Source organism: Oryza sativa, chromosome 10 (assembly GCF_034140825.1).
Source record: "Oryza sativa Japonica Group chromosome 10, ASM3414082v1".
Taxonomy (NCBI): Eukaryota; Viridiplantae; Streptophyta; class Magnoliopsida; order Poales; family Poaceae; genus Oryza; species Oryza sativa.
The window spans coordinates 12,476,321-12,503,977 of record NC_089044.1 but is presented as its reverse complement, the minus strand read 5'-3'; the positions used below and the strand labels follow the sequence as shown (position 1 = coordinate 12,503,977).

The 27,657-nt window shown below is 41.6% G+C and overlaps 2 protein-coding genes and 2 long non-coding RNA genes across 8 annotated transcripts; 2 read left to right on the top strand and 2 right to left on the bottom strand.

Annotated features, from left to right (window-relative positions):
- Positions 1–4,050: 4,050 nt before the first annotated feature.
- On the top strand, positions 4,051–5,287 carry LOC112936674 (uncharacterized). Of its 3 annotated transcripts, none has more exons than XR_010737185.1 (3): positions 4,051–4,157; positions 4,622–4,861; positions 4,965–5,287. It is a non-coding gene; the product is annotated as an uncharacterized lncRNA (long non-coding RNA). The 3 variants fall into 3 exon arrangements; XR_010737186.1 differs by having other exon boundaries at positions 4,051–4,190; XR_010737187.1 differs by lacking the exon at positions 4,051–4,157 and adding an exon at positions 4,398–4,543.
- Positions 5,288–5,421: 134 nt separating this feature from the next.
- On the bottom strand, positions 5,422–11,666 carry LOC9270033 (probable LRR receptor-like serine/threonine-protein kinase At3g47570). Of its 2 annotated transcripts, none has more exons than XM_015757614.3 (4): positions 11,517–11,666; positions 11,347–11,408; positions 6,059–8,983; positions 5,422–5,987 (listed from the first exon to the last, which is right to left on the bottom strand). In XM_015757614.3, the coding sequence occupies exons 3-4, from the start codon at positions 8,880–8,882 to the stop codon at positions 5,626–5,628; spliced, it is 3,186 nt and encodes a 1,061-aa protein (XP_015613100.1). In that variant the 5' UTR covers positions 8,883–8,983; positions 11,347–11,408; positions 11,517–11,666; the 3' UTR covers positions 5,422–5,625. The 2 variants fall into 2 exon arrangements, with proteins under 2 accessions (XP_015613100.1, XP_015613099.1); XM_015757613.3 differs by having other exon boundaries at positions 11,339–11,408; positions 11,517–11,648.
- Positions 11,667–19,897: 8,231 nt separating this feature from the next.
- On the top strand, positions 19,898–26,297 carry LOC4348484 (uncharacterized). 2 transcript variants are annotated; one of them, XR_010737137.1, is made up of 7 exons: positions 19,898–20,124; positions 21,085–21,258; positions 21,396–21,466; positions 22,010–23,911; positions 24,021–24,966; positions 25,058–25,269; positions 26,051–26,297. It is a non-coding gene; the product is annotated as an uncharacterized lncRNA (long non-coding RNA). The 2 variants fall into 2 exon arrangements; XR_010737136.1 differs by lacking the exon at positions 26,051–26,297 and having other exon boundaries at positions 25,058–25,504.
- LOC136353732 (probable LRR receptor-like serine/threonine-protein kinase At3g47570) lies at positions 21,801–25,208 on the bottom strand. Its single transcript, XM_066304944.1, has 2 exons — positions 22,364–25,208; positions 21,801–22,287 (listed from the first exon to the last, which is right to left on the bottom strand). Exons 1-2 carry the CDS (start codon positions 25,206–25,208, stop codon positions 21,929–21,931), a joined length of 3,204 nt encoding a protein of 1,067 aa, XP_066161041.1. The 3' UTR covers positions 21,801–21,928.
- Positions 26,298–27,657: the final 1,360 nt, after the last annotated feature.

The following is a 27,657-nucleotide window of genomic DNA, read 5'->3' as shown; positions in this document are numbered from 1 at the left end:
CATGGTGTTTGTTTCATTTCTGCAAAGTGCAAACCCTCCATTATTGTCCATCCCTAATCTATCTACTCGCATTTAATTTGCGTCAGACGTGTTCGCTTGACTCGACCGTGGAATCACTCATTAACTCTTTCAGACCGGTCCAAGGCCAGCTTCTTTTCTCCGTCATTTTGCATGGTGTAGCAGCAAATAAATGTGGATAAGACTATGAGACGGACAACCATTTTGGCCGAGCTTAAGTTTAAAACTTTTTCTTCAAACTTTCAATTTTTTCATAACATTAAAACTTTTCTACATACATAAACTTTTAACGTTTTCATCACATCATTCTAATTTCAACCAAACTTTTAATTTTGGTAGGAACTAAACACACCCTTTGTGGAAAAAAATGGAGTGGTTAAATGATTTCGGTTGATTGTTAGTAAAGAGTTCAGTTATTGAGGCCTGTTTAGAAACATGAAAAATTTTTCACCCTGCCACATCGAATGTTTGGGCACATGCATGGAGTATGAAATATAGGAAAAAAACTAATTATACAGATTGCGTGAAAATTGCGAGACGAATCTTTTAAGCCTGATTGCTCCATGATCTGACAATGTGGTGCTACAGTAAATATTTGCTAATGATGGATTAATTAGGCTTAATTAATAAATTCGTCTCGCAGTTTACATGCGAAATTTGTTTTGCTATTAGTATATATTTAATACTTCAAATGCGTGATGGTACAAAACTGGGTTCAGTTCAGCATAACGGCCACTTGCAGATGAGAAAATGGATATTTAGCCACGTTTAAAACAGGGTTTCACTAGAATGCCATTCCGAAAACGCGTTTAACTAAAATGACTATGAAACGCGTGCTCACTGCCATTTTGCCATTTTGGCCCTTTTATGTATTTTCGAAATCATTTTCGCTTCTCCACCAGATGATGAGACAAAATTGCCCTTCATGTCCTCCGCCGCCGCCATTGAGGAAGAGGAGCTTGTCCTCGCCGGCCATCTCCATGTCCACCACGAGCAGCTCACCGTCTTCCTCCTCGTCCTCCTCCATGGATGGCATCCAGAACGGTGCTATATGGGAGAGCCCAGATGGTGAGGTGGCCGGCAAGTCCTCCGACATCTTCCCCTCCCTCGACCTCGCCACCTCCGCCGACTACCTTGCTGCGGTCGCCGACGGTCTCCGACGAGGTCGCTTCGCCGCGGTCGACGACGGTGGCTAGGGTTTCGAGGCGGCCCCATGGCCTCGCCGGTGACGGAGGCGAAGGGGGACGCGATGGAGAGGCAGCAGTAGCTATTGGCGAGCCTTGAAAGGACCTTTATGTCGCCTAGAGGGGGGGTGAATAGGCGTTCCTATAATTTACTTCAAATTGCAGCGGTTAAAATCAGGGCCCGGAACTTCCTGGCAAAAGGCCCGGAACTTCCTGGCAGCTTTTTATGCTGAGCAAAGAAAGTTGCCCGGAACTTCCGGGGTTCTTCCTAGGAACTTCCGGGGAGTTGTGAGTTACTCTTTCGAGCACCTCACAATAAGTAAATTAAATCACAAGGAAGTCTAAACCATAGAGAGGTACAACATGTCTCAAACAAGAGTAATACACATGAAAATACACAAGATATCACAAGTGATCATACAATGGGAGACATGATAGCACAACTAGGCAAATAAGGAGATAAGCATCACAATCACAAAGATAAAGAGAGTGAGAGGAGACAAACGATTTGTTTCCCGAAGTTCAGATTCTCCACTGAGAATCCTACGTCTCCGTTGAGGAGCTTCAAAGAGCCGGGTCTTGATTAACCCCTTGCCTCACCAAGAAAAGGCCTAGGAAGAGGTCTCCGGTCTTCAAGCCAACACCCCTAGGTACTTCTCTTTGGTTTCAAGTGACCACTAAGATCCCCAACTTGAACACCAAAAGAACACCACAAGTGAGGCTTGCTCTACCAAGACGACCTCCTAAACCTCAGCTCGGAATTCACTCCCCGTGTATTCCGTTTCCTTTCGGAGGTGGAATAACGCCCTCACAAACTTGCCCGGGTCAATCCACAACCTTGTTGGAAACTCGCGGGCGACACCTAACCGTCTAGGAGGTCACCCTCCAAGAGTAACAAGCTCCAAATGACAGCCCAACGAGATACCCCAAGTGCTCAAGTCATCCTAGCCTTCAAAACCTTCTCCAATCCTCACCACCACCCTCAAAATCACTCTCTCACTCAAGAAATACACAAGATTTGGGTGGGGGAAGCAAAATCACATTGGGAGAGGCTAGAACAAGCTAGGGAACACAAGAACTAAAGTGGAATGGCCAAAGAATGAGCTGGAGTCGAGTTGGCTATATATAACGGCTAGGTGACGTCATCTAGCCGTTACTCACATATTTGAACTGGAGGGTTGCTAGGAGGTTCCGGGCCTGGGTGCTAGGAACTTCCGGGCAACACTTAGAAAATTTTTCAACCTCACCTTGGCGCCAGGAAGTTCCGGACAGAACCTCCGGGTGGGACTCTCTGTCCCGGGTAGAGCCATTTTCAAAAATAGCTCCTAAAAATATTTCAACACTTGGACACCACTAAGAGCACTTGTGTTATCTTAGAACCACACTTGGAACCCCTCTTAATAGTACGGTTTTTCTTAAACTCAAAGCGAAAAGGTAAACTAGTCTAACTCGGCTCCAAGTCTTCTTGCCGCTTTGTTTTCGAGGGTCTCCAAGCATCCTAGCCCACTCCTAAGCAACCTGGGACTAATACACCACTAAGAATGTCCTCTTCTTGCTTCACCTTGAGGGTTGTCAACGTCAATGCCATTTCACTATTGGGACTATTCTCACCTACACTCATTAAGCATATTAGTCCCAAATCAATTATACCTTTGCCTTGATAAATGCCCATTTTGGCTTTTGACTTGATGTTCATTGGAGAACCACATCCTCTTGATCTTCGGCATTCCATCTTGCGGTCTTCTAATAATTGATAGGATTATTCATAGCTTCAAATGGCCTCGCACGGTCCATCATGACCATCATGACAAAGCCTTCACTCGCCCTTCACCACCGGATTCGGTCCATCGGTGCCAAGCCTCTTGCTTGCCCTTCACCCCCCGCATGGTCCATTGTAGTCGAGCCTTGCTTGCCCTTCACCATTTTGCCATAAATAGCCACTTCATACCCCGCATCATCAATGTCTTCACTTGCTCCTCATCAAGGTATAATGTCCATCTTCTAGCCGAGCCTTGCTTTCTCTTCACCGGTTTGCCATAGATAGCCATTTCATACCTTGCATCATCAATGTCTTCACTTGCTCCTCATCAAGGTATAATGTCCATCTTCTAGCTTCAATCTTTTAACTTGATGCCGGAACTTAACCTAATCTCACCAACTCATGGAAATAGATAGTTCCAACAATGGGTTGTCATTAATCACCAAAATAATCACCACACTCTTAGGATCATAGATATTCCAATCTCCCCTTACAAGGCAACTCTAGTGCATAGATCTTTCAAGCCTCGCCGGCGACGAAGGCTGAGGGGAACGTGGTGAAGAGGTAGCAGCAGCTGCTGGCGAACCTCACCGGTGACGGAGGCGGAGGGGGACATGGTGGAGAGGCAGCAACAGTTGCTGGTGAGCTGGAGCGCAAGCCACCACCACCGCGAGGCCTCCTCGACGACCTCGCTTTCGCCTCGTCGGTGCCGTCCGGTGGCGGCGGGTAGGGGCAGCCACCGGTGGTTTCATCGCTCCATGCACCCGCGCACCCAGATGCCCTCGTCGGTAGCGGCGGTGGGCTCATCCGGCGGCGCTACCAGGGCTGCCACCACGGAAGGGGAAGGATGGAAGTAATTTCGTCTCATTACCCACTGAAGAAGCGAAAATGATTTCGAAAATGCACAAAAAAGCTAAAATGGCAAAGTGGCGGTGAGTACGAGCGCTTCATATTAGCATTTTAGGGAAACACGTTTTTGGGATGGCAATCTAGCGAAACCCTGTTTTGAACTGGGCTAAATGTCCATTTTCTCCTTGCAGATGGGTCGGATCCATTACAGCGAGCGGGCCGTAAGGCCCAAACAAAACTAGACCTAAATCAAAGCTTTTGCTTTCCGGGTCCAGGGCACCGGAACTCCGGCGACGGCGAGCTACTCCGCCGCTACAGACCAGGTCGGAAGCTTCTTCTCCGACGAGGTGATCTTCTCTCCCTCGAGGCCCCGACGCGAGGTGAAAACCCGCTGTTCGTTTCTGCGCAGCAAGTTACTATTTCCCCCAATTCCTGATTGCCTCGGTGGTGCCCTCCGATTCGCCGCTACTGACTCGTCCGGAATCCGTTCTTCGGTGCACGGCCTTGGCTTGACCTGCGTTCTATCGTTGGATTTGAGGAAGAACTAAGACTTCATCGCGTTGATCTACCGTGCTGTCGATTTAGTGTGCTAGTATTTACTGTAGCATGGCTTTACTGGAATGGCATTTCAGTTTTAGATCGGGGAAAAAAGTTCATAGCTCCCTCAGCGGCCAGCGCTCTGGAAAATGAAATGCATTTTCGTGCTATGAACACAATGGTTGCAGTCTTGCAGGTAGTGTAGAAGCATGTTAAATATCTGAGAGTAAATTTGGCTGTGTTGAGGAGACCCTACCTGCCTTCTTATTTGCAGATTGCAAAGGTAGCAATATACTTTCTCCGTTTCACAATGTAAGTCATTCTAGCATTTCCCACATTCACATTGATATTAATGAATCTAAATAGATATATATGTATAGATTCATTAACATCAATGTGAATGTGAGAAATGGTAGAATAATTTACATTGTGAAACGGAGGGAGTATATGGGAAGAGAGAAGGCAGGAAGGAATGAAAGCTTAGGGCATATGCTCCCCTTTTGACCAACAAAAGGTGCGAATCTGCTCCCCTTTGTTTACTTTGTTGTTCTAAAGTAGTACTTCACAGTAAAATATAACGTCATACATGATTTTGATTTTCCACTTTCCTGTTCCAGTGTTGCATCTGCCAGTCAGAACTCTCTGTTTATCACCATTCAAATGCTATGTGTGTGTTAGTATTATCCGGTGTTGTTAATATCTTACAGAAAGATAGAGTTCATGCCTGCTATGAAGAATGGGCTTCGCAAGTGAATCTGATAAAAGTACTAGGCTTAATGTTTACATTTTTCCAGCATAGTTCTTTGCAGGAATTATATGTTTTTCAGAGCAATCAAAAGAACTGCATCTATATCTTTTGTGAAAAGGATAAGAATATATATAAATAAAATTAATGCCCATGCGGGTTTGCAGCCCAATTGTTTAGGCATGAACACGAATACATGATACACTATTAAAAACTATACAAATGAATTTCTTGGATGGTAATATATCTACTGTCATGCGCACTTGCAAAAACTTGATACTCCATAAAGTAAAGAACTGCACACCTTCTAACCCTGTCAATAAGTAATGTGTGAAAATTAGCACCATTGATTGCTAATGGTTTGGGATCACCAATAAATGGATTACATCAGCAAAAAATATTGATCCTGTACTTGGTCTTAAAATCAATGAGTGCCTAACAGAAGAGTACTGTGTGTTACATTTCTTTTGCCGATATTATGCAGTTAACACCTTTTATGAAGCTAAAAAATCAAACGGCGCACTAATGTTGCATCAGTCAGAAACTATTTTGTTTATTTCTTCAACATAGGAAGCCCTAATTGTCTGTATCTCAGCTACAACTTCTCTCATGCATAACCTATCAGTTGGCCTCCTCCTGCTGCATACTAGTGCGAGTCTTGTGACAGCAGTAATGACACTGTTGATTTCTCCCGATGCATTCTCAACTGATAGCATAAGGGGGTCAACAATATCTATCAGTAGTTCTGGATATGCCATTTCCGCATATTTCTGCAAGGTCAATCCATCACTGAACATGTCATGTGTAGGCGCCTTACCTGTAAACATCTCAAGGAGCAATATACCAAAGCTGTAGACATCACCGTATGGAGAAATTTGACCACCTTCTCCATATTCTGCAATGCATATGCGACATTAGCAATTCCTGTCAAAGCACAATAACTACTGCAGCAAAAATGTGATTTACCTGGAGCAACATATCCAATTGTACCCATTATCCCCACAGAACTCTTTGAATTGATCAGTTGTTCACCTTCTGGATCTGTAAGAATCTTTGCAAGGCCAAAATCCCCAACATGAGCAACCATGCCATCCCCAAGAAGAATGTTGCTGGGCTTTAAGTCGCAATGAACTATTGCTGGCTGGCAGTTGTTGTGCAAATAGTCCAGTGCAGCACCAATATCAAGAGCAATATTCAATCTCTGCATTAACGTAAGAACTTCGACTGGACTTGATGGATCTATGTCTGGATGTATCCACCTATCAAGACTACCATAAGGCATGAACTCGAACACAAGGGCTTTGAAGTCATTTTGGTTCAAATTAGGGCAAGAGCAGCAAGTTATGACACCAACCAAGTTCCGGTGTTGAATTTTGCTTAGTGCCTTACACTCTGCTACAAAACTCTTAGAAGAACCAGATTGCTCAAGATCGAAAACCTTCACAGCTACGTCAGATACTGAATTCTTGAACCGCATTGTACCCTTGTAAACAGATCCATACCGCCCTGTGCCAACCAAATTGTTGGATGTGAAGCCGTTTGTTGCTTTGGCCAAGTCAGAATAAGAAACTCGAGGATACATTTGATTCATGAAAGAAGAAGCAACTATTTCTACTTTCGATGACAGAGGCCTCAATCTCTTCTTCAAATAGAAGACCAGAAGTACCAATATGAAGCACACCAAAATGACACTAGCACTCAGAATCCCTGCTTTTCGGATAATTTGAAGTATCCTTCGATTAGACTTTACTCGGCATGAGGGCAAATGCAGCTCTTGAATACCACCACAAAGCTTGTCGTTCCCAACAAATTGGAATCCCGTCAAATTGGAAAACACACCATGTGTTGGAACTTGACCATCAAGATGATTGAAGGATATGTCTAGTTGGTATAGTGACGTCATGCTTATGAAGGTTTCAGGGATTTGTAAAGACAAGTTATTGTGTGCAAGGTATAGTTCCTTCAGGCCTTTCATGAGTCCTAATTCCTCTGGAATTGCACCAGTGAGGCTGTTCTTGGTCAAATTTAGCAGTTCCAAACCTCGCATTTTACTTATAGACACCGGGATGGTACTGTTCAAGGAGTTGCCATCCATACGAAGTTCCATCAGGCTCTGGCAACTGCTTATAGCATCTGGCAGCGCCCCAGCTAACTTATTATTGTGCATATACAAGTATGTGAGCTTTGTGAGACCGCCAACCTCAGATGGAAGAGAACTACTAAATTGGTTCCTAGACAAATCCAGAACGAATGACAAGGATGATAGGCTAAAGATCTCTCCAGGCAGTGGACCTGAAAGCTTATTGTTAGAAAATGTTGCACTGACAAGCCTTTGTAAGTTTCCAAGACTTGCTGGAAGAGGACCATCCAGGTTATTATTATTTACAGAAAGATGCTGCAATTGTGTCAAGTTCCCAAGCGAGGATGCCATCATCCCAGACAATAGATTATTGTCTAGTGTCAAGAACTGGAGCATTGTCAACCTTCCAATGTTGTCAGGTATGAGGCCTGTAAACCGGTTGCTAGAGAGCCCTAGCTTAATTAGTTTAGGGAAGTTGCCAATGCCATCTGGTATTCTGTTAGAAATTTCATTAAATCTAAGATCCAGTAGTTGGAGGCGCTCCGATAGGTTACCGATAGAGTTCGGCAATGCACCCCCAAGCCTATTATTTTGGAGTGTGACACCCCGGAGGCTAGTGCAATTTGTCAATAAAGTGATGAACTCCCAGTCCTGCACCCTGCTTGCCATTAACTGGTTCCCATTGAGCAACAGGAAGTTTGGGCAGAGCGTCCCGATCTCTGGAGGCACAATGCCAGTGAAGTTGTTACCTGAGAGATCTATGGAGTACATTGTGGTTGCATTTGCAATTGAAGCTGGAATGCTTCCTGTCAAATGGTTCAGGGCAAGGATAAGGTATTGAATTTTTGGTAGGGCGTTGCCAAGATCGGAGGGCAGTGTGCCGTCCAGTTCGTTCATCTCCACACCAATCTGAACAAGTGAGGACAGGTTGAAGATCGTTCTTGGGATGTTCCCTGAGAGATGGTTTACTTGCAGTGCCAGCATCTCAAGCTTACTGAGCCTACCAAGGCTCTCAGGGATTGGTCCACTGAGCTGGTTGTCATTGAGATACATTTCCCTTAACGACGAGAGGTTGCCGAGTGACGGTGGGATGATCCCAGTGAAGTTGTTCTTCCCTAGTGACATGATCTTGATCCTCGACAATCCGTCAAGCCAATCAGGGATCTCACGATTGAGTTTGTTCAGGTCAAGTTTTATGCTCACGAGGCGAGTGCAGTTCCTCAAGCCATGTGTGATCCCACCTTGGAGCGAATTGTTTGACATGTAGAGTGTCGATAACCATGGCAGCTGCCCAATTGTCGAAGGCATTTCACCTTGGAGTGAATTGTTTGACAGGTCGAGATATTTCATTCGCGACAATCGCCCAATTGTTGGAGGGATTTCACCGTGCAGCAGATTGTAGCTGAGGTCTAGAGTTCTGAGGTATGTGAGGTTCCCAATAGATGGGGCTATGTAGCCAACAAGCCCTGCTGAGGACAGATTCAGTGCCAAGACCCTTCTCTTATGCTTGATGCTGCAAATGACACCATGCCACCGGCAGAAGTCAGTGGTTGCGTTCCATGAGGCCAGTGCATCTGACTGGTTGCTTAGACCTGCTCTGAATGCTAGCAGAGCATCCAGATCAGTCTCATTGCTGAATGCTTGAGCATATTCGGTAGATGCCATTAGCAGCATATATAGCATTGGAAGCAATTTCAGAATAGTAAACATTGTGTAGCAGTTCCCTGACTATTGTGAACCAGAACCACTAGGACCTTGTCCCCAGCGCTGCCATTTGAGAATGTTGAACCAAATTACTCAGGATTATTGCTCTATGTTCCACAGAAAAAGATAAACGAGCCATCAGAATTTGTCAGTGTATATAGCTGTATAGAATTAAAATGCAATAAAATATGCTACAGGCTATGCCTATGACAGGCTTTTCATTGGTTTCTAACTTCTTATCAGGTTTGCTTTACACTTTAAATTCCATTACCATTTAGTCTTTTTCCCTGAATTTAATTTTAAAACTGGTTTGGTCTTTATAAAGGATTGTCTACTTCATGTCTCTCAACTTTTTCGATAGTTTAATTTCTGACCCTAAAGATTGAGGCGAAGCCAAGGTGTTTTTGCATTGACTAAATGCACTTCTAATACATCCTAAATTTGTTATTCTATAAATCATATTCAAACTAAAATTTTAACAATTTGGTGCATATGGCTCTACTTTTTTTGGTTGCAAATTCAAACAAATCTTTTTTCAAAAAGAAGCATTTGCAAAAAATGATTTTACGAGATCAAATTGGTGCACACAACAAATCTAAAAATATTTTCAGAATTACTTCTCAATAAAGATAGCACCCCAAAAATGTTGATATTTTAAAGCCAATTTGCTATATTTCTAAATTTTTTGGGTCAGTGACACATGACTCAAGTTAGTGCAAAATACCTTTGTTTTCCCTTGAGAAACATCGTGCACTGTATTGAATGTCAATTGTCTAAGATAATTGGTTTAAGAGATAATAAAAAAATGTCATTGACAAGCGTCCAAATCTAATAAATGCCATCAACAAGTGTGAATTACAAGAAATGCCATCGTACAAAAGATTTTTTTTCCCAAAAATACCATCGCCGTTAGGTTTCCGGCCATTCCGTGCCATTAACCTAACGGCGGTGGCATTTTTAGGACAAAGTCATTTACAATGGCATTTCTTGGAACTCACACTTATCGATTGCATTTTTTGGATTTGGACAATTGTTAATGACATTTCTTGGATTATCTCTTGGTTTAAATGTCTAGGCACAAGGAACTCAAAAATTTGTGTAATTCGCTGGTTGGTTCAAAGACACTCGAAAAAACTAGTAATTTGGTAAAGAACTTTTTCGGCTCAATTGGAGAAAGAAATTCTTCAAAAAGATAAGAATGCCCTTATGGTCAAAAGCTTTTGAGCTTAGGATAGAATGAAGATGGAATATGATTTATGCTAGTGATGTACTTGGAGTGATGGTAAATAGTGATGGTAAATTTAGAGTTGCATAATTTTCAAATTTTTATTTTGACGCCATGATTGAAGTATGCGGTTCTAGGGCCATTCTCGTCTTTCTTAAGATTTATCTCTCTAATTGAACCGAAAGTTTCCTCTAGCAATTTAGGATTTTTTTTAGATTTCTTTCGGCGTGACATATTTTTCCAATGTCTATCAGTAAATTACACAAATTTTAGATGTCCTTTAGCAAAATTTGCCAAAAGATTTTAATGTTGTAGTTTGGACCACAATAAATCACTTTGGACCACATTTTCTTTTACCAATGTTACAGTTTGGACTAGGAGTAAAACTTCATTTTCATTTTTGAACCGGATAAGATTGCTAAAGATTTCAGTTTAGACCTTTTCCATCCTCTCCTTGTCCTCTCTCTCTCTCTCCCGGACTTTGCTATGCCGCGGTAAGCAACAGCTGAGCTCGAACATCCTTGACCACCTTCAGTGGTTCAGGTGGCTCCCGCAGGCCGCAATCATACGCATGTCCTTGGACCTCATGCTCAAGCTCGAGTTCAACCTTCATACGCATTGGGGTCATGCTCAAGCTCGAGCTCAACCTGTCCTTGCTCCCCGGAGCGCCAAAGCAAGAAGAGAGAGAGGGGGGATGGAGAAGAAGGGGTTCAAATTGAAACATTTTATAAATTTACTTGGTCAAAAGTGAAACTAATGTCTTTCCCCTAGTCTATAGTCCATATTGAAACTTCCGTAAAAAGAGCTGGCCCAAATTAACCCTGTAAAAATCATGCGTTTAAAAGGAGCCGTAAGCTATATGTTCCTTGGATCAAACGAGTCACAAATAACCTCCATACATGGCTAGCGCGGGTGCAAGCATTGCCACTAGAACTTTGAGAGCACTTTAATTTGGCGGTCCGTAATATACTACGGCCTTGTTTAGTTCCAAACTTTTTTTTCAAACCTCCAACTTTTTCATCACATCGAAACTCCTACACACATAAACTTTCAACTTTTCCGTCATATCGTTCCAATTTCAACCAAACTTACAATTTTGGCGTGAACTAAACACACCCTACTTAGCATGGTAGATCGCATCATGTCTTGTAAAACTAAGCTAGGTTGCTGTTGCACACAAACAGAGAGTAGTGATAAACAAAGACGACGACAACAACAAGAAGATGAAGGCATGTACCACAGTACCAGCTGGGTCGATTCAAGCCCATTCCATGGAAGTGATTAACTATTGCAACAACTTAATTAACCTGCAAGCAACAAAACGCATCAATTAGCGGCCGGATGAAGGAATGGATTATGAATGGTCGAAGCGCATGTAGGTGATAGGGAAGGGGAAGGTAGAGACGAGCACTTACCAAGCAGCTAGCTAGCAGCAAGAATACCCTGGAGATCATATGCGACACGCGCGCGGCAGATCGGATCGGATAATGTGGTCTCCGTTGCCGCGCGCGTCGCTCTTGCCGGCCGGCCGGCAGCTTCGTATTATGGAAGCCCGGATGCAAGACGAAGAAGAAAGGCGTCTTCGTCGGTCAAGTCAAAGCAGAAAGGCGTCTTCGTACGCTGTCTGGCCATATGCACTGAATGCATGACTTTTGTGGCAGGCATGGCTATTTTCATTTTTTTTTTTGCTATATCCCTGTCTATTACTTCCTCCGACTATTTTTGATATTTTATTTGCACTATTTGACCACTTATCTTATTTAAAATATTGTGCAAATATAAAAAACGAAAAGTTGTGCTTAAATTACTTTGAATAATAAATTAAGTAAAAAATAAATAATAAATTCAAAAAAGTTTTGAATAAGATGGGTAGTTAAACTGTGCAAGCAAAATGTCAAAATCTCTTATATTAGAGGACGGAGGGAGTATATAAGGTGGAGATCGACTCCATTGATTGATTTTGTTGTACTAGCAATTTTTTTTATATCGGCAATTTAAACGGATGTATATGAACGGCACTAAAAGCAGTCAAGAGTATATACTATAATAAGTGCAAGTTTAGTATAGTCAGCTACTGGCTTAAAATTTTAATAGTCTAGTTACTTATTACATAATTACATATAAATACACACCATAATAAATGACCTCCCACACAACGTCTTGTAGCTCATGCTATTGCTGGTTACAAATTAACAATCCGTTTTTCTTCTCTCTCTTTTTTTATTTAAGTACAAAACCGATGTGGTAATTTTTAGAGTCTGCTTACATCACTTATTAGAGTAAGTACATAAGCCAGTAATAAGCACACATGGAGGATATAAGAAATAAGATAAAAAAAAGTGAGCTACATATTTATAGCCAGCTGTAGCACGGACTATAAGACACTATATGTATGAGAGGTGGGATCATGTATTAATAGTATATATTTATAGATAACTATTATATGAATAAGCTATAGATAATTTAGAGTTAGTAGTTGACTATACTGTTAAACTTGCTATTATACTCGCTCCAAATGGTATAGTAAACGGTGTAATCCATTTCAATCATATAAATTTTTAGGAGAAGACTTATGATAGGGGAGCATGAGTTATGAAACATATATACCCCGTTCCCAAAAAGAAAACGTAAGAGAGGATGTAACATAACTTAGTACAACGAATTCAGATAAAGTTGTCTAGATTCGTTATACTAGGTTATATCACATCTCTTTCTAGATTGCCTTTTCTTTTTAGGACAGAGCTTGTAGCAATTTAGCGGAGCAATTCAGTGGAAGGCCACATAGTAGCAATGTCCTTCCAACAAATCACACTTCTGCTGATCTGAAGTAGTGATAGCAGTTCCTTTCCTTCTAATTCTCCCTCTCCACCAAACATTTAGGCTCTGTCTGCAAGACATGGTTCCCAACTCCTACTCTCGTTTTCCGCACGCACGCTTTTCAAACTGCTAAATGGTGCGTTCTTTATAAAAAGTTTCTGTACGAAAGTTGCTTAAAAAATCATATTGATCCATTTTTGAAAAAAATTAGCAAATACTTAATTAATCACGTGTTAATGGACCGCTCCGTTTTCCGTGTTCACTATTTGGATTGGGAACATGTTCCTGCGAACACACCCTAATATAAGAAGCTTCCTGGAGATGATCCAAGTAACATGTCGGGTAAATTCCCATGGAAAATTTGTACTACCCGTCTTAATATAAGAAGTTTTGGTTTGAACATGATTATTAAAAAAAATAGATGAAATCAAATGGGGATGTTGGAATCTAATAGGGAAAAGTTGTGATTCGTTGATACAAGCGAGTACGTGCAGATTTTAAATGGAAGAATATTGCGATTGGTTAAGAAGAGAATATAAGTGGAAAAATTATTGTATTTTAGGATAAATTTTGAATGCTAGAAGTTGCTATATTTTAGAACCGAGGGAGTATGATAAAATCTTAAAACATTGGACATAAGATCAAATTGCTTTATGACTTTGTTGAATCCATATTACCTCCATTAAATTGAATTGATACTAGCACTAATCAATTTCAAACATTGATCAGTACTTCCATTCAGATAAAAAAAAGTATAAATACCTTGAAATATGGTGTATTATGGAAGTATTTTTGTGCCACAGATATAACATCAAAATCAAATAGTTATTGACGTAACTTGTGGTCAAAGTGTGATAAGTAGTCAACAACACTAGTTTATTTGAGAGCTCCCATCCCATGCTACACCCTTCTTTTTCTCCCTTAGACTGTCTCCAACAGCCCTCACCCAAATTCGTTCGTTTGGGTCATGCGGGATGTCCGGGTCACGCACCCAATTCTTTCGTTCTCCAACAACGGACCAAAACGAGCGCTGAGCGCCGCCCGCTTCCCTCCCCACCGAGCGCCGTGCCTCCCTCCCTCCCCGCCGCGGACCCGCCTCGCCGCGCCGGTCGCTCCCCGTCGCGGGCCCGACTCACCGTCATCGTCCGAGGGCTCGCCTCGCCGCGCCGGCGTCTAAACCCGACTCGCCTCGTCCTCCGCTTCCGTGTCCCCGACTCACGCGGGAGCTCAGCCACAAGTCCGGCAGCGAAGACCGTGCAGTGGCCGGCTGATGCAGCACCCACACGGGAAGGATGACCGCGAGCATGCGGTGGCGGCGAGCGGCGAGCCTGGACGAGGCGGTGGCGGGGCGGGCGGCACCGATTTGGGTTGAGGAGAGAGAAGGACGCATTTTTGCGTTCTCACTCGACTCCGACGCAAATTGCGTCTCCGGTTTGGGTACTCTGTTGGCCTCCGATTTTTTCATCGGATGACCCATATTTGGGTTTAGGTACCATTATGGGTAGACTGTTGGAGACAGTCTTAGGGCAACAATAATGGTTAATATCAAAGTGAGTATTATTGTGGAACTGTGTGGTGTCAGTGGAATTATGTGTCAGTGGAATTGTGTAGGAGTAGAGTTTTGTATACCATGTTTCCAAAAGTTTGTTTTGGGGAGCCTGGTTCAACATGTGCATAAAACCTTTGTTGTGGGATCCATCTTCTATGTCGTGTTTAGTTTATGAAATTGGGGAGAAGTTTGGGGAAAGTTGGTAGTTTGGAAAAAGAGTTAGGAGTTTATGTGAGGCTGTGTTTAGTTCAACACAAAGTTTGGATTTTGGTTGAAATTGGAGATGACGTGACTGAAAAGTTGTGTGTGTATGACAGGTTGATGTGATGGAAAAGGACTGAAGTTTGTATCCAAACTTTGGATCTAAACATAGCCTGAGTAGAAAAGTTTTGGATGTGATGTGATGTGATAGAAAGTTGGAAGTTTGGGAAAAGTTTGGTGTGAACTAAATAGTATAGTTTGATGAAATGCATAGAAATTTACTCAGTTGTGTCTCTGTATTTGTAGAGGATGAAGCTGCAGCTTTGCTGCAATAGGAATTACAATAGCTACAATGCAATGTCTAACTGCTACTCTATTTTTAATGCATGTGTCTGAAAACACTGTATAAATAATGTATTTTAATTCCTTCCTACGGACGGTAGCATAAATGCTTGGTAGTTGTTGTTACATGCTATCACAATGGTTACCGTTGGATAGAAAAAAAGTATTTATTGCTTATCGACTGCTTTAATACTACAATACTCATGCCCTTAGAGCTATTGCAGATCTCACCTGTTTCCTTGAGTGAACATTATAGCCATTGGTGATTACTTGTAATAATAGCATTGTCATAATCTCATATGACACTATTAATTTGCAAATGATTTGTGTTTAAGGATTTGATATTTAGATTCAATCAAACACAGTACTGGCTGAGAATAATATTATTTTACCGATGTGTTCTTTCTTCTTTCTTTAACATTTTTCTTGCAATTACTTTTCTCGCTTTTTAATTTTTGTGCCAGGGGATGCGGGGAGGGGGTTCAGATATAGATTTATAGATGTACTCGTGCTTCATTTCGTTATCTTAGTATGTGATTTTGTAATTAACTTTTGACATGAGTTGGATTATCGACAGATGTTAAGTCTCTCTTTCTTTTTCTTGAACACCTTAAGTTTCTAAAACCATTGAATTTGCATATAAATATGCCTGAACGGACATAACACAACATTGTCACGAGATCTAAAAACCATTTCATCTCGACTAAGCGAATTCATATATTAATCTCGTACCATGCTATTTTATGGCATAATAAAATACAATGGAGTCTTGATCTGTATATTGGTAAGTGCAATTTTTGAACCAGATAATATCATTTAACCCTAACTCTTTCTAGAAAGCATGCGGGTTATATTGGTCGATATTATTTACCACAACAACATATCTATCCTCAATTATTGTAAATGATAATAACTGTTCATTCGGGATGAAATATCAATTGATATTTCAATTAAAAATTTTAAAGTGCCCTTTGATATTTACACTAGATTAGTACTTAGTACTACTCTATCCGTTTCATAGTTATTAAAGTTTTGGACAATAATACGGTCTCGCAAACATATCTTTCACTGTAATTTTCTATTATAGTATATACAATAAATAAATATTTAATTTTACGATAGTACTGTTTTTAACACTAATCTTTTACATGTTGTTCTAATTAATGCCTTTGAACTAAATATTTTGGAAGTTATTAATATTCAAAGTTCTAATAAGTTGACTCCAAAACATTAAGAATGTGTTTGGTTGGGGGAAGGGGTGAAATTGTTAGGTGGGCATAGAAGTTTATGGGGGCGGGGGCTATTAAGTCTTGGTTGGTGGACGTAGAAGTTTTAGGAGGGATTAAGAAAGGGAATTTAAGAGCGAACTCCCACCTTTTCAATACATGGTTTTTGTTAAAAAAAAACCACTATGCAAGAGTGTTTCGATAAAATATCACTTTCAACCCATAGCTACACGCTAAAATATTATCTAAGACTAAGACTAGACTGGCCTTGCTTCCTCCATCTCCATCTTCTCTTCTAATTCTGGCCAGCGAAGTCCTCTAACTTCTCCCAGCCTATGCCTTCAACTGGTAATTAAGGTCATCCCAGCATGCACCGTGGCCAACCTCGCTCCTCTCCGCTCCTCCCCACGTATGTGTCCTCGATGAGCTTCTTACTCCTCCTTGCATGCATCTGCCGTTTAGTGCCGCCTGCTCCAATGAGGAGCGACGAGGAGCTAGGGCTTAAGGGATGATGGCGTTGGAGACAGGAATAAGAGGTGTGTAGGGGAAATTTGGTCACAAACATTTTTTTAGCATGTAGCTATGGATTGAGAGTGATATTTCATTAAATCCCTTCTAGGGAATGACATTTAAACGAATCCCACTTGTGACAATGGCATAATGTTAGATTTTGTCGCGTCATTTAGGTACAAGTGGTAATTGGGAGGGAATTCCCCTTTAATTTCAATGAGATAGCCTAAGCCGTACATCATCACATAAAATTTAATTCTCACTTGAATTAACTATAATTCTCATCTCTTAGGGCAAGTATATTAGTGGGCTATAAGCCAACTATAAACTTGTGTGAAATAGAAAGATAAATAAAAGTGAGAAGTGTTGTCTCTCATGCAAGAGCTAGCTATACAAATGCTCCAAAATATTTACATTAAATTCATAGTAAGAGAAAGAGAGAAAAGAAAAAAAATAAAACTAACCGTATAGTAAATATATTATACATGTTAGATTTAATATGAGCTAATAATCTTATACTATCCAACTATTGAGGGATGAGAAGTAAAAATGAAACTATGACAATCAATCCCTCGTGAGTTATTCCCCTTCAAAAGTTACCGAGCAAACCATTTTCAGATGTAACCGTTCAAGGTGCTGTGGTGCGGCTGAGTTCAAGAAGAGAAAAAAAAAGTTAATTGGATCTATGCCATTGTAAATTTATCTATTCAGATAAATATTATTACAATTCGTCTATTCCTAACTATACCATAGAAATTTTATAAAATTGAAATCGTGATACTACTAGCTGTTACGTTTTCCATTCATCTTATTTATTTGGTCGTCTTTTTTTCTTCCCATCTTATTGTGTTGCAGTCTATGAAAATGCAAGCCACGGCTGCAGCGGCGGCTGTGGGGGCGGGCTAGATCTCCATGGACGACCATTGATGGAGCGGCATGCGGCGGATTGGGCAGCGACGTGCAGGTCTTGCTCAAGGCCGCTACAGCCAATTCCGCCGCACTGATCCATCCATCAATCCCTCTTTCCCTCTTTGCTCGCATCCACGTGTCGGGCAGCGTGGTCAAGACAAGAAGAAGATGGGGAGTGAGAAGGAAGAAGATAAAAAAGGAAGGAGGTAATGACATTTATGTGAATAGGCAAATTTGTAACGGGAAGGCTAAATGGCTATCGAATGATTTTTGATAGCTACATCATTCATGTTTCAATATATTCAGAACCGTTGTTTTATACGTGGTAGCAAAATATTTCATGAGGTGTTGATTGTATTTCAACTTTTAAAAAGATTGAAACTTTTTCGATTTTCTTGGTGAAACAGCATCCGATTGGCTTCAAAATCTCATATAGACTTTTTCTAAATGTACTCGGATTTGTTTCATGTTTCAATATATTTGGAACCGTTGTTTTATACGTGGTAGCAAAATATTTCATAAGGTGTTGATTGTATTTCAACTTTTAAAAAGATTGAAACTTTTTTGATTTTCTTGGCTTCAAAATCTCATATAGACTTTTTCTGAATGTACTCGGATTTGTTTCATGTTTCAATATATTCGGAACCGTTGTTTTATACGTTGTAGCAAAATATTTTATAGGATAATTTGACTGTGTTCCAGCCTTTTAAAAGATTAAATTATTTTCGATCTACTTGGTGAATAAGATGAAAGGAAAAAACAAAGGCAAAATTTGCTACAGGACACCAAAAGATTGCGGCCATTGCTATGAGACACCCGAAGATCGTGTATTTGCTCGTGGACACTACAAAAAAGTGGTAATTAGCTGCAGGACACTCCTCCCATTATTTTATTATTTCCAGTCAAAATGGAGAGAGAAACTTTGGTTAAAGACAAGTTTGCCCATGGGCCCACTTATCAATATCTTTTTCTTTGTTCTTCTTCTTCTTCCTCTCTTTGTCTGTTCTTCTTCTTCATCGCGAGGGGATGTGATGGGCAGCGGCGCGCGGGGGCGGGCCGGCGCTCGGCGCGCGGGGAGGTGGAAGGGATAGGGGAGAGGCGGGCGCTGGCGTCCATCGTAGAGAGGCGGGCCGTCGTGGCGCCGGCCGGCAGCATCTTGAGGACGGCAGCGTGAGGCCGTGGCGGCGGTGGTCCAGGCGGAGCAAGCTCTCTGCCGCTGGGCCGGGGGACGGCGGTCGCGACAACGAGCAAGGGGAATGCGCGAGGAGTCAGCTGCCCGGGCGAGCTCTACTCCTTCGAGAGATTCCCGTAGCGACAACGATGGTGGGTAGCGTTGGGAACGGCCTGGTCGCATGGAAGCGGAGCTCGCCTGGGCGGCGGTCGGCTGAGGCAGAGCTCGCGGTGGCTGAGGCGGATATGGACCGTGCGGGCGGCGACGGAGGCAGCGACCGGCGCCACGACGGCCGACCTCTTCGCCATGGCCACCGGTGCCCGCCTCTCTCCTATCCCCTCCACCTCTCCGCGCGCCGCCGTGCACGCCGACCGCCGGCCCCGCCGTTGCCACCATCTGAAGCTTCCTCTCCACCGCGACCCCTCCGTGCCGCTCCCGCCGCCGCCTGGAGTGCCCTCCCATCCGCGCCCGCCGCTGCTCGCCGTTGATTGGTTCCCCTCTGCCGCTGTCGCGAGGAAGAATGAGAAAAGAAAAGAAGAGAGAGAGGAAGAACAGTACGTGTCTAGGGGCATTTTGGTACTTAGGGCACCCGCAATGGTTATCTATAGGCTCTCTATAAGAGATCCATGTCAGTATATTTTCCTATTTGGAACAGATTAAATGAAGAGAGAGGGTAAAGCTATCTACTAATCTGAAGATAGTCTATAGAGAAAAACGAGGCAATGGATGAGAGAGCTATAGATACCCATGTAGACATACTATTGAGGTGGTTTACTATTAATCTAGTCTATTGTTGAGATATATATATTTTATAGAGAGCACCTTACTTTACCATTGCGGGTGCTCTTACACAACTCTTTCTCTCTCCATTTTGACCGGAAATAATAAAATAATAGGAGTGTCCTGCAGCTAATTACTATTTTTTTTGTAGTGTCCACGAGTAAATACACGATCTTCAGGTGTCTCACAGCAAATGCCGCAATCTTTCGGTGTTCTGTAACAAATTTTGCCAAAAAAAAAAAAAAAAAAGGAACCCACAACACACCCCCCGCGTCGACCGGGACCGACCTTGTTCGCCGCCGGCGCCTTCTCGCGCGGCGGAATCAGGCCGCCGCGCTAGGCTTGGCGAGTGTGCGTCGCCCGTCGGCGGCTTCCGCCCGCCCGGACTACCGCATCCTTCTGCCCTCTCCTGGGACGACGAGTCTCTCTTCCTGTTCCGGTGTCCCGGCGTGTTCCGGGCCTTCGACCCGGTGGGTGGGTCAGCGTGCAGGCCGCGCCTCTCCCCTGGAGCAGCAGAGGTACTGCGAACTTCTCCTACCCCCCACTGTCCCCATACTTGTTTCTTCACCAACGCGTCCTGAATTTGGAATAGCTTCGGGTAGAATTGCGCGGCCTGATTGTACAAACTTGGGATTAGAGGCCAATTGGGGATTGGATTTTAATTGGCCGACGGTCATGAAACGATTAGGTGCTGTTTCTGGACAGGAACGGAACGGAACGTTTTTAATTTGGCAAAATTTAGTCGTTGTTCAGAAATAACTCAGAAACTGCAGAAAGGATGTTGATATGCTCCGGAAGCACTCCAGGGAATTATTTGTGCACCTAAAATGGCAACATGAATGCATAATTCTTTTTCTTTTTCTTTTCGGGAGGGAGCATAATTCGTTTTTTTATGAAGACACATGAAACTGTTGAAATAGTATGGGGAGACGAATATACCGCGTAACTTGGTGGATTGTATTGAGCTTCAGAGGACCGGTATATATAGAGTACAAGAGATAAGGAAGGGGATCTGAGATAAAAAAAATGGTATTTTGACACAAGTCAATCCTATACTAATATCCCTCTCACTACCATAAACTCTAACAGAAACACCAGATGATGAATTTTGGGCGTCAAATTCATCTATGAGGTTTGAGTGTGACACTTTTGGCTTAAACTATACTGATATGTAATTTGTTGTTCATCATAGCAAATAATTATCGTTGCAGCAACACTTCAGACATGCTTATTCTCCTTATTTTATTTTGATATTTCACAAATTAATATTCTGAAATTTTTAATATTGATATTAGAGTAATTGTCTGTTACATCAGAGAACCTTCCGATCTATCTTTGTTGCTAATTTTGTTTCTGCAACCCAAGAGGCTTTGTTTTTTACTTTTTTTTTTCTTACTTTCAAAACAGTCATCATTGAATTTGAGGAATAACAAAAATGCTTACATGCTGAATGTCAAACTGTTGATTTGGTGTGTCAGCTTGACATGGATGGGAACATGACTTCTTGGAATGGCAATGACAGATGGAATTACTTCTTAAGGGCTTCCAGAAACAATTCAATGCTCTGGAGAATAAAAAGTATTTTCGTTCTATGATCTCTTTGGTTGTGGCTATTTTTGGAGAATGAGCTACAGCTGGTGGACTTCTTTCAAGTAAGTCGCTCGGTGGAGACATCTGTAAATAATATAGAACTGTATACATAGGTGTGATTGTGTGAAAAACATACATGCGACTGTAAATTTGGCTGTATTGACTGTTGAACCCTGTTTTCCTTATTTTATGCTTGCAGAGGTGCCACATACGAAGAGGAAGTCAGGAAGGAACAAAGTTTACTTCATGCCCCTTATTTGGTAAACAGAGGTGCAATTTATAGAATACATTGTTGTTCCAAAGTGCCTTACAGTGAAAAAGAAATATCTACATTACTTGCTATTTTTAGTCTTTCTTTTACAATGCCTGTTTTTGGGACTTAATACTTTTTGTTTCTCACCAATGAAATCCTAGATGTGTATATGTACTACACAAGCTAGTTAAAAGTCTTAGAGAAAGGTAGGGGAGATGCCTGATGTGATGTGGTTGACAAGTAAATCTGAGAAAATGTTAGGTGGGCTCTAGTTTTACCTTTCTTTCTGGAAAGTTATTCTAACTATCTATTTTTAAAAGGAAAAAAAATCGAAATAACTGGATGCATATATTCTGTTAAAGGGTAATAACTAAATAAATAAAACTAGTGACCAACTGACCATGCGGACTTGCTGTCAGTTTTTTAAGAGGGCACAATACACTGTTGAAAAAATGTCAGGAACAAGCACTACTGTTGCATCATAGAGAAACTTTGTCTATTTCTGTAACATAAGAAGCCATTATTGTCTGCATCTCATCTGCAACATCTCTCATGCGCAGCCTCTCAGTTGGTTTCATCCTACTGCATACCAGTGCGAGTCTTGTGACTGAACTCATGACACAGTTGATTTCTCCCAATGTGTTCTCAATTGATAGCAGATGGGGGTCAACAATATCGATCAGTCTTGCTGGATATGCCATTTCTGCATACTTCTGCAATGTCAATCCATCAGTAAACATGTCATTTGTAGGCGCCTTCCCTGTAAACATCTCAAGGAGCACTATACCAAAGCTATATACATCACCAGATGGAGAAATTTGACCACATTCAGCATATTCTGCAGTGCGTAAACGTGATAATTAAGTATTGCATGGCTCAAACCATAAGATTTATTGGAAAATAGTATTGAGTACCTGGAGCAATATATCCAATTGTTCCCATTAGCCCTACAGAACTCTTTGAATTGATCAATTGCTCTCCTTCTGGGTCAGTGAGAATCTTGGCAAGGCCAAGGTCTCCAACATGCGCAACCATGTCCTCCCCAAGAAGAATGTTGCTGGGCTTGAAATCACAGTGAACTATTGTTGGATGGCAGCTGTTGTGCAAATAATCTAGTGCAGCGGCGATATCAGAAGCAATGCTCAATCTCTGCACTAGTGTTAGAACTTTAACTGGATCTGATGAGTGTACCTCCGGATGTAACCATTTATCAAGGTTTCCGTGAGGCATGAACTTGAATACTATGGCTTTAAAGTCATTTTGATTCAAGCCAGAGCAAGAACAGCAAGTTATGACACCAATCAAGTTGCGATGGCGGATTTTGCTAATTGCGTTACACTCAGCCACAAAACTTTTGGAAGAACCAGATTGTTCAAGATTGAAAACCTTGATAGCTACAGTAGTTTCCGACTTTTTGAGCAGCATTGTCCCCTTATAAACAGATCCATACCGTCCAGTGCCAACCAAATTGTTGACATTGAAGCCATTCGTTGATTGAAACAGTTCATAATAGGATACTCGAGGATACATGCCATCTGGCAGAGGTGCTACCGTTGTTCGCATGGATGAAGGTCTTAGTTTCTTCCGTATAGAGAAGACAACAGCTGCCAGGATAAAGCACACAAAGATTGTAACAGCAGTCGGAATAACCACTTTTTGAGTGACTAGAAGTATACTTCGACTATGTTCCATGGGTTTGGTTGGGCATGAAGGCAAATGAAGCTCACGTATACCACCACAAAGCTTATCATTCCCATCAAACTTAAATCCTGTCTTAAATCCTGTCAAATTGGCAAACACTCCATGTGCTGGGACTTGGCCATCAAGGTTATTAAAGGATATGTCAAGCCAATATAATGATGTCATGTTTTCCATGTTCTCTGGGATTTGTGCAGATAGATTATTGTGTGAAAGATATAGCTCTTTCAGTCCATCCATGAGTCTTAAGTCCTGAGGAATTGCACCAAGAAGGCTATTTTTGGTCAAATTTAGCAGTACTAATCCTCGCATTTTGCTCACTGATACAGGAATGGTACCATTAAAGAAGTTATCGTCCAAATGAAGTTCCATCAAGCTCTGACAGTTGCTGAGACTATTTGGTAGCAACCCAGAAAAGTTGTTACTGTACATGTATAAGTATGTAAGTTTTGTGAGACCACCTACTGCTGATGGAAGAGAACCGCTAAAATGATTCCTTGACAGATCCAGAATGTACGACAAGGATGGAAGATTAAAAATATCTCCAGGTAATTGATCTCTAAGTTTATTGTTTGAAAAGGTTGCGATGATAAGTTGTTGCAGGTTCCCAATGCTTGCTGGCAATGGCCCCTCCAAGCTATTGTTATCTAGAGAGAGTTGCTGCAGTTGCGTTAAGTTTCCGAGTGAGGATGGTATGATCCCAGACAATAGGTTATTTTCTAGTGTCAAGTACTGCAGTGTTTCAAGCCTTCCTATGCTGTCAGGTATCGGACCACTGAAACGATTGTTAGAGAGACCCAACTTAATTAGTTTGAGGAAGTTGTTAATACCATCTGGTATTTTACCTGAAATTTTGTTAAATCCGATATCCAGGAGTTCGAGCTGTGCTGATAGGTTGGTGATAGAGTTTGGCAGTGCTCCACCAAGCCTGTTGTTTTGTATTGTCACAGCACGAAGTCTTGTGCAATTTGTCAAGAACGTGATGAACCTCCAGTCCTTGACACTGGTTGCCTTCAGCTGGTTTCTTTGCAGCATCAGGTATTTCAGGCAGAGCATTCCAATCTCCGGAGGTATGATTCCAGTGAAGTTGTTAGAAGAGAGGTCTATGGAGCGCATGTTGGTTGCATTTGCTATTGAAGGTGGGATGCTTCCTGTGAAATGGTTCAAGGCAACGATGAAGTATTGGATTTTTGGTAGGCCATTGCCCAAATCAGAAGGCAATCTTCCATGCAACTCATTCTCCTGCAGGCCAATGTGGATCAGCGAGGAAAGGTTGAGGAGTGTTCTTGGGATGGTGCCTGACAGATGATTTACTTGCAGTGCCAACCTCTCAAGACTGCTGATCTTGCCAAGGGCCTCAGGGATTGGTCCAGTGAGGTGATTCTCATTGAGGAAAAGTTCCGACAGCGCCGAGAGGTTGCCAAGTGATTGCGGGATGATCCCGGTGAAGATGTTCTTCCCTACTGAAATGGAATTGAGCTTCAGAAAACCTCCAAACCAATCAGGGATTTTTCCGTTCAGGCTGTTTAAGTCAAGTTTGATGCTAGCAAGGTTAGTGCAGTTCCTTAGTTCATCAGTGATCTCGCCTTGAAGTGAATTGTTTGACAGGTACAGGTAGGATAACTGTGGTAGCTGGCCAATTGTCCTAGGAATTTCACCTTGGAATGAATTGTTTGACAAGTCGAGATATGACAACTTCGACAGCCAACCAATCGTCAAAGGGATTTCACCATAAAGTTGATTGCAACTAAGATCTAGACTTCTCAAATATGTGAGATTCCCAATGGAAGCGGATATGTAGCCATGGAGCCCAGTCGAGGTGAGATTCAGTGCTAATACCCTTTGCTTATGCCTATGACTGCAGATGACACCAGACCACTGACAGTAGCTTGTTGTTGTGTTCCATGAAGCCAGTGCATCTGACTGATGGCTTAGACCTGCCTTGAATCCTAGCAAGGCATCCAGATCAGTGTTATTGCTGAAAGGCAATCCTTGAGTACATGAAGCTGATGCCAGTAGGAGCAGATATGGCAAGAGAAGCAATTTTAGGGCAGTAAACATTTTGAAGCACTTTTCTGGCAGCTAAAAACAAAAAAGAATTAGTCTTCAATTCCATGCCCAGGTAAGTTTCACTTGGAATAATAAGTGTGCCAGAAAAAACTCCCATCGGTCACAACTCAGAAATACGCCATTTTGGACATTGACATGGTCTCCCAAATAAAACTTTGATATCTGATCTTTATATAAAATACTATTTATAAAGCTCATTAGTGTTATAATGCTATGAAAGTACTCAAGCAAATCTACATGTATCAATCTAAACTTTTGAAAGTTTAAAGGTTGGAAACTTAACCGCCTGCATGATACAGTGGTTTGGCCTACTTAACCTCCTGGAACATGAAATCGAGAATTCCACCCTCCAAAATATGAGGACATGTGCAAATAATCCCTGTTGTAGTTTTGTAAACAGTTCTTGTCATGTGTGCATTATGACTGAGGACAATGACATGGTGATGCATTTGTTTAAATATATTTTTTAACTGGTATGATGGTTTGGAGAAGAAGTACAACAGCGGTGGTTGTTCGCCGAATAGGTTGTTATTATGCATGATAGGTTGCATCTATTTTTGTCGATAATCTCCATGGCTAGTTAAGAGTTATTCAGCTAAATCCTTACATTTTATTTTTCTAATCATAAAAATGATCTCCGCTCTCTTTAAAATAAGTAAACATGCTCTGGTATTGTCCAAAACGAATGAGTGTTTCATTAAATATGCCATTCACGTGTTCTCATATATGTGGCAATTTGGTCACACCTTGAACCTTTCTTCGTTGAAATTGAATTTCTAAAAGCAAAGCAGGAAAAACAAGACGTGAATTAAATTTTCAATCTGTTTGTACAGGTATAAGAAAAATCAGGTCAGGAACTCAGAATCTCCAGTCGATTAACCTCTGGTTGGTTTTGCCATTTTTTTTGTCTATTATAATATAATGACTTGGTAGCTTATATCAAAAATAGAAGCATAGCCTACCAGGTTCAACAGGAGATCATTATGCCCTAGATCATGCATGATGTTACTTTCTGAGGAACATGAACAGTAACCGGCCTGGCAAAATATGAACGGAAACAAAGAAAGTGCAGTTTGTACCTGAAGTTCTCCTGATGATATGGAATGAAAACTTGTGCCGTCTGAAACTCTGAATGTCTGATGGTATATATGGACAGCTTCTATTGGACAGTGCTCTCCTTAAATGATGGTGCCGGACATGGATCATCAAGTCGGCACCTGTACGTCCTTTCACCCGCAAGTTCACGGCGACTCCGTAGCTTGGATTTTAAGCCTCAAGAAAAGATATTCATATCGATCCTGTCGACATCTCGATGTAAAAGTTGCCAACGTTAGCCTTTTGAATTTTGGCTCATGAGCCATAGCCAAAATTTGAACTTTGTAGTTGATTTCGAGATTTTTTTTTCGTAGTTTATTTTTCAGCATACTTTTAAATCGTTAAAGATAAAATATAAAAAGTTTATTCATAAATAATTTGTTTCTAATAAGCCATTTTACAGGCTATCACCCGTTGGCCAAACGATCAAAACTATGAATTAGTTAGTGGGTTTGTTAGAACCATGCCACCCTATATTTACAAAATTTGAGATATGCCACCCGTATCTCAATGACATGTAGGACCCACATGAGTCAATGACATGTGGGTCAGGTGGCATATCACAAATTTTGCAAAATTTGTGTGGCATGGTTCAAATTGTCCCTTAGTTGGTTCATTATTGGTTACTACTATTGCTTTGCACGCGACCGAAATTATTTGTGTGAACTGCGAAGTGTGGACACAGGAAAAATGCAACAAGACCATCCATCATCCATCCGATACGTTGATTTGAGTTTTCTACTATGTACTGTAGGTTTTTGTTTGCCAGTGATGATAAATACACCTGCAATTTCTGCTTTCTAATTCTAGAGATGCTTCGAATAGTACGTGTTCGTGCACCCGGAAGATGAGTTCAGACCACGTCAATCCACACTTCTCTGATCATACGTAATATTATCATCTCTTGCTGTCAATAACTGAATTTTTATCTTTTATTACATGGATACTGAAGCGATGCTCCTGTCATACTAGCACACCTTCTCTTCTAACCTTCTGGTGAGCTTCGTTGTGGTTTGAACCTATTTTTTTTTAGCCTAGCCAATGGCAAAACTCTTTCATTTTTAGCCTTCAAAACTCTTCTCTAAGCCCATTCTTTTTTCAACTTGAACTTTCATTTCAACTTAGAGAAACGCAGTGTGATGGTAAAATCATGTGTGCATGACTCAATCATAGTGCTCATAAATATTATGCACACGTTGATGTGCTTTCAGTATGATTTCAATGAGTACGAGTGTGGCTAGGGCACGATCGGTTGGTGTGTACTACGTAAAACTCCCTCTATTTCTAAATATTTGACACCGTTGACTTTTTAGCAAATGTTTGACTGTTCGTCTTATTCAAAAGG